This window comes from Nerophis ophidion, linkage group LG12 (assembly GCF_033978795.1).
Source record: "Nerophis ophidion isolate RoL-2023_Sa linkage group LG12, RoL_Noph_v1.0, whole genome shotgun sequence".
Taxonomy (NCBI): Eukaryota; Metazoa; Chordata; class Actinopteri; order Syngnathiformes; family Syngnathidae; genus Nerophis; species Nerophis ophidion.
The window spans coordinates 22208876-22215455 of record NC_084622.1 but is presented as its reverse complement, the minus strand read 5'-3'; the positions used below and the strand labels follow the sequence as shown (position 1 = coordinate 22215455).

The 6580-nt window shown below is 39.6% G+C and overlaps 1 protein-coding gene across 8 annotated transcripts in view; it reads left to right on the top strand.

The window, feature by feature from the left end:
* The first annotated feature begins 4182 nt into the window (after positions 1 to 4182).
* si:ch211-212o1.2 (uncharacterized protein LOC492735 homolog) overlaps positions 4183 to 6580 on the top strand; it is an 84458-nt gene continuing 82060 nt past the window's right edge. For 2 of the 8 annotated variants that reach the window (XM_061917083.1, XM_061917084.1), the window contains exon 1: positions 4201 to 4606. In XM_061917083.1, coding sequence (XP_061773067.1) covers positions 4492 to 4606 — 115 coding nt within the window. In that variant the 5' untranslated portion in view covers positions 4201 to 4491. Of the gene's footprint in view, positions 4607 to 6580 lie in introns of all 8 variants that reach the window. The other 6 variants (XM_061917085.1, XM_061917087.1, XM_061917081.1 and 3 more) reach the window with 6 other exon arrangements.

Below are 6580 nucleotides of genomic sequence, written 5' to 3'. Positions count from 1 at the left end.
ATCTTCTCCCCCTGCCTTTTCATTCTCAACTGACCCTGCTATGAAAAAATAAGCCAGTCTTGTTAACGTTACTCCAGGCATCACTTACAATCACACACTGTTATTAAATCTCCACTTCAAGCCTAAAACATGTCCGGGCAAATAAACCACTGTAGACCTAAGTTTAATATTCAGACTTTTCAGTTAGTTGGAAGCAGCCTAACTACTGTGTGGACGTTACGTTACAACAGTGCATGAAACAGCTAGCTGGCTGGCTGATTCTACGCTAGGTTCATTCCTCTAGAACAGTGGTTCTCAACCTTTTTTTAGTGATGCACCCCCTGTGAACATTTTTGTAATTCAAGTACCCCCTAATCAGAGCAAAGCATTTTTGGTTGAAAAAAAGAAATAAAGAAGTAAAATACAGCACTATGTCATCAGTTTCTCCATCCATCCATTTCTACCGCTTATTCCCTTTTGGGTTCGCGGGGGGCGCTGGCGCCTATCTCAGCTACAATCGGGCGGAAGGCGGGGTACACCCTGGACAAGTCGCCACCTCATCGCAGGGCCAACACCAATAGACAGACAACATTCACACTCACATTCACACACTAGGGATCATTTAGTGTTGCCAATCAACCTATCCCAAGGTGCATGTCTTTGGAGGTGGGAGCGGCCTATCCCCGGTGCATGTCTTTGGAAGTGGGAGGAAGCCGGAGTACCCGGAGGGAACCCACGCATTCACGGGGAGAACATGCAAACTCCACACAGAAAGATCCCGAGCCTGGATTTGAACCCAGGACTGCAGGACCTTCGTATTGTGAGGCAGACGCACTAACCCCTCTGCCACCGTGAAGCCCACCATCATCAGTTTCTGATTTATTAAATTGTATAACAGTGCAAAATATTGCTCATTTGTAGTGGCTTTTCTTGAACTCTTTGGGGAAAAAAAGATATAAAAACAACTAAAAACTTGTTGAAAAATAAACAAGTGTTCAATTCTAAATAAATATTTCTACGCATAGAAGTAATCATCAACTTAAAGTGCCCTCTTTGGGGATTGTAATAGAGATCCATCTGGATTCATCAATTTCATTCTAAACATTTTTTCACACAAAAAAAGAAATCTTTAGCATCAATATTTATGTAACATGTCCACAAAAAATCTAGCTGTCAACACTGAATATTGCATTGTTGCATTTCTTTTCACACTTTATGAACTTACATTCATATTTTGTTGAAGTATTATTCAATTAATACATTTATAAAGGATTTTTGAATTGTTGCTATTTTTAGAATATTTTCAAAAAATCTCACGTACCCCTTGGCATACCTTCAAGTACCCCCAGGGGTACGCCTACCCCCATTTGAGAACCACTGCTCTAGAATCATTGGAGAAACACGTAAATATAAATAGCGACCTAAATGAATTAAACGAGACGTTAGCGGCTGTTGGAAGCAAGACGCCAAGAGATGTAACATTAACGTTTGCTTGATGCCGTGGCTCTCTGCTTGTAGAAAAAAAAACTTCGATCTACAAAAGTTATTTTAAACAGTGACTCATTAGGACACCAACGTAAAACTTACTTTACGACGAGAAAGTTATCCTTCTTTTTATTTGTAACTTCGTTGATCTCCGGTCTCCAGCAACGATAAGCGACTCCAGTTTAAAGCTTCCTCTTCTTCAGTGGCGATTCTTCTTCTCCCCTAAATGAACGTGGCACGCAAGGCTTTGTGATACATAGCGCCAACTACTGTACGGGAGAGACTTAGCAGTCAATAGGTTTCACTGATTTAAAAATGCAACTGGTTCTTTCCGACAAGACGTGCGGTGCCGCGATATGTCAATCATCTGGGGCGGCACCTGGGGGGTCCAATCAGATTTCAGGGGGGTCCAGTGCTACCCTGCCTCCCCTCTAGCTCCGCCTCTGGGCGGGCCGCGCGTTTCCCACCTAGGCCTTCGGTGATCAGAATCACAATCAGGAATACTTTATTAATCCCCAAGGGGAAATAACATTTTTCAGCACAATCCCATTCCAGATCAGACAAATATAAAATTGGCTACACCTCCCTGATACCGAAGTACATGTCAAACTACTTCCTTAAAGTAAATGACCGCCATAACCACAACACCAGGGGGAGCTCCACAAACCACGTTGAACCCAGATTCCAACCTAACAAAGGTCTTAACTCATTCTCTTTCTATGCCACATCAATGTGGAATGCACTCCCAATAGGTGTAAAAGTAAGTGCATCTCTATATTCCTTCAAAACCGCTCTAAAAAAACACTTTCAGGCAACTTCAACCCTTTACTAATACCCTCCTCCATTCACATCCCATCTCCCCGGATTGTAAATAACCTAATGTAAATAATCAGATGTACTTCTTAATGTATATACTTGTTCTTATGCTATGTGAACTCACTATGTTCTCTGCTGGCTGTACATATCCTACTAAATAAGACCTACACTGTTTCAATGTCCATTTCTCTGTTGATGCAATTGTTGATGACTGAAGTACTGATATCAACCAAAGCTCCTCATCCCACCCCCGGATTGTAAATGATGTAAATAATTCAATGTATATAACAGGGGTAGGGAACCTATGGCTCTAGAGCCAGATGTGGCTCTTTTGATGACTGCATCTGGCTCTCAGATAAATCTTAGCTGACATTGCTTAACAGTAAGTAATGAATAATTCCGCTGGTAATCACAGTGTCAAAAATGATGTTAAAAATATAAAACCTTCTCATGCATTTTATTCCATCCATCCGGTTTCTACTGCACCTGTTCAAGAAGTCGCATTAATGGTAAGAAGTATTTTTATTTATTGTTGGTTAGCTTCAGAATAACAATGTTATTAAAAAGAATAAGAGACTTATTATACTGTAAAAATGGGTTTGTGCGTCTGCCTCACAATACGAAGGTCCTGCAGTCCTGGGTTCAAATCCAGGCTCGGGATCTTTCTGTGTGGAGTTTGCATGTTCTCCCCGTGAATGCGTGGGTTCCCTCCGGGTACTCCGGCTTCCTCCCACCTCCAAAGACATGCACCTGGGGATAGGTTGATTGATAACACTAAATTGGCCCTAGTGTGTGAATGTGAGTGTGAATGTTGTCTGTATATCTGTGTTGGCCCTGCGATGAGGTGGCGACTTGTCCAGGGTGTACCCCGCCTTCCGCCCGATTGTAGCTGAGATAGGCGCCAGCGCCCCCCGCGACCCCGAAAGGGAATAAGCGGTAGAAAATGGATTCAGTATATCCATCCGGATGGATATACTGTAAAAATGTTGGTCTTACTTAAAAAAGCACGCATTTAGTTTCATTCAGTCTTAAAAATAAATAAATTATATGGCTCTCACAGAAATACTTTTAAAAATATTTGGCTTGTGTGGCTCTCTCAGCCAAAAAGGTTCCCGACCCCTGATTAACAGTATACTGAGGGCCACATCACATCAGAGCGCCACATGTAACAGTGAATATATATACACAGTGTTACACAATTTGCAACTGTTTTTGATTATTATATTTTTTACAAATTGATAACTTGCGTTGAAGTCGTAGTTCAATTAGACAATTAGATATTTACAGTAAGCGTTTGTTTTGATAATAAAAATAATACTGAAGGGTAAAAGATACGCAATTGCATTTTTTTTAACCAATTTTGAAAAAACAAATATATTTAGCAAGACAGTGTTTTTTGTTAATTTTTTGCCTTTTGCAAGCCACTTAAAAAATATCATATGGCTCTCACAGAAATACTTCAAAATATTTGGCTTGTATGGCTCTCTCAGCCAAAAAGGTTCCCGACCCCTGGTATATACTATGATGATTAACTTGTGTGATGACTGTATTATGCTGATAGTATATATTTGTACCATGAATTGATTAATGTTGAAAAACTTATTGGGGTGTTACCATTTAGTGGTCAATTGTACGGAATATGTACTGTACTGTGCAATCTACTAATAAAAGTATCAATAAATCAAGCGCAGGAGTGAGAAGAGGTTCTAAATGAATTAGCGCCCGGGCGGCAATTTAAGGAAATACGGTAGCTGATGACGTAAAAGCCTCACTTACGTCATCGTAACGTCAGAATTAGAGCAACCATGTGTGTGGCCACTTGTGCCGTGTTTCACGCGTTTTGGCAAGAAAGCAAAATGCAGACGGTCCCTAACACCGTGCCCGCTAAACAGGAAGTACAAACACGATGTAATTGGGTGAATTTACAACATTCTAATAGTAAATAACACGTGACTGACAAACATTTAATAGTAAATAACACGTGACTGACAAACATTTAATACTAAAAAACACGTGGCTGACACACGTGACTGACAGAGCGCTATGCCGTGGCTGCGTCAAACAAACAAGAAAGAAACAAGAAACAAGAAACAACACACACATTGAGACACACAAGACGGTGTGTGTTGGCTGAAAAGACGACGCCAGGCCACGCTGTTCGCTACTAGGGCGGCGGCGCTGCTCTCCGACACCGACATCAGGCACCGGTCCATGGCAGAGGAGGACCCGAACGGCAACGAGTATGAGGCGGCTGCACGCAGCACCGCGCCCCGCTGGGGACCGCAGCACGTCGGAGCTCTGCAGCTGGCTCGGCTCTACTCTCCCGGTGAGCAACATTGTGTCATCACTATATTGCACATAAATATATTCATATACTGTATTTATATTAGGGCTGTGAATCTTTGGGCGTCTAAAGATTCGATCCAATTCCGATTCCTGAGGTGACGATTTGGGTCAGAATCGAGTTTTGAGTCAACATGATTCACGACTCAAATCAATTATCGCAATGTATTATTTGGTAAAATAGTTACAATGAAACTTAAAAAAAAAAAAATAGGTTGCTTGTTAAAAAAGTTTCTTCTGTTTTTTGTTATTTTTTTAATGATCCTTATTAAGAAAAAAATACTTTTTTAAATCAATTTTTGAAAACAATGGATTGATTTAGAATTGGGATGAATAAAAATTGCGATTCAGATGTGAATCCATTTTTTTCTGCACGCCTGATATATATATATATATATATATATATATATATATATATATATATATATATATATGTATATATATGTATATATATATATTTACATGTGTTTGCTGAGTTCTGTAGAATTCCGCCATTCAGCAAAGACGTCGCAACAAAATTGGCCGCAAGTTCCTCACTCTGATCGACAAACACTTCCCCAAAGGCAACACCCTAAGAAAAATATTCAACAAGAACAACATTAAATTGAGCTACAGCTGTATGAATAACATGCAACAAATCATTTCAAACCACAACAAAGCAATTGCAAAAGGACTGCCTACCCCCAGACTAAACGACTCTGAAACCAATAATGAATGTAACTGTCGCAAGAAACCTGATTGCCCTCTCAACGGAAGGTGCTTACAGACATCAGTCGTTTACCAAGCATAGGTAACACGCAAGGACATTAACACATCCGACACGTACGTAGGATTAACCGAAGGAGCGTTCAAAACAAGATGGAATAATCACAACGCCTCCTTTAGAAACCAGACACTGCGGAATTCTACAGAACTCAGCAAACACATTTGGAACCTCAAAGACAATAATGTTGAATATTCAATAACATGGCAAATTCTTGCACCCAGCACACCTTACAACAGTGGTAATAAAAGATGCAACCTATGCTTAAAAGAGAAACTGTTTATTATATATCATCCAGATCTATCATCCCTTAACAAGCGCAGTGAAATCATTTCAACATGCCGCCACAGACGGAAACACCTCCTAGGTAACACATGAGCCAATCACCACACCCTACGCCTGCCTGTACCCACCCACTCTGTGCCCTATATAAACCATTGTATGTGAATTCTTCCATTAAAATCTCCTGATGATTGAGGGAACCCCTCATGAAACAGTTCTGTAGAGATTAAGTAGTCTTGTGATTTTTTCCCCACACCTACATATGTGTGTATATATATGTGTGTATGTGTATATAAATACGTGTATGTGTATATATATATGTGTATGTGTATAGATGTATATGTGTAAGTGTATATATATATGTGTGTATATATATATGTGTATGTGTATAGATGTGTGTGTGTGTGTGTATGTATATATATATATATATATGTATATATATATATATATATATATATATATATATATATATATATATATATATATATACATGTGTGTATATGTGTGTGTGTGTGTGTGTATATATATATATACACCAGTGGTTCTTAAAGGCCTACTGAAATGAGATGTTCTTATTTAAACAGGGATAGCAGGTCCATTCTATGTGTCAAACTTGATCATTTTGCGATATTGCCATATTTTTGCTGAAAGGATTTAGTAGAGAACATCCACGATAAAGTTTGCAACTTTCGGTGCTAAGACAAAAGCCCTGCCTCTACCGGAAGTCGCAGACGATTACGTCGCAAGTTTGGGGGCTCCTCACATATTCACATTGATTATAATGGGAGCCTCCAACAAAAAGTGCTATTCGGACCGAGAAAACAACAATTTCCCCATTAATTTGAGCGAGGATGAAAGATTCGTGTTTGTGGATTTTGATAGCGACGGACTAGAAAAAAATCAATTAAAAAA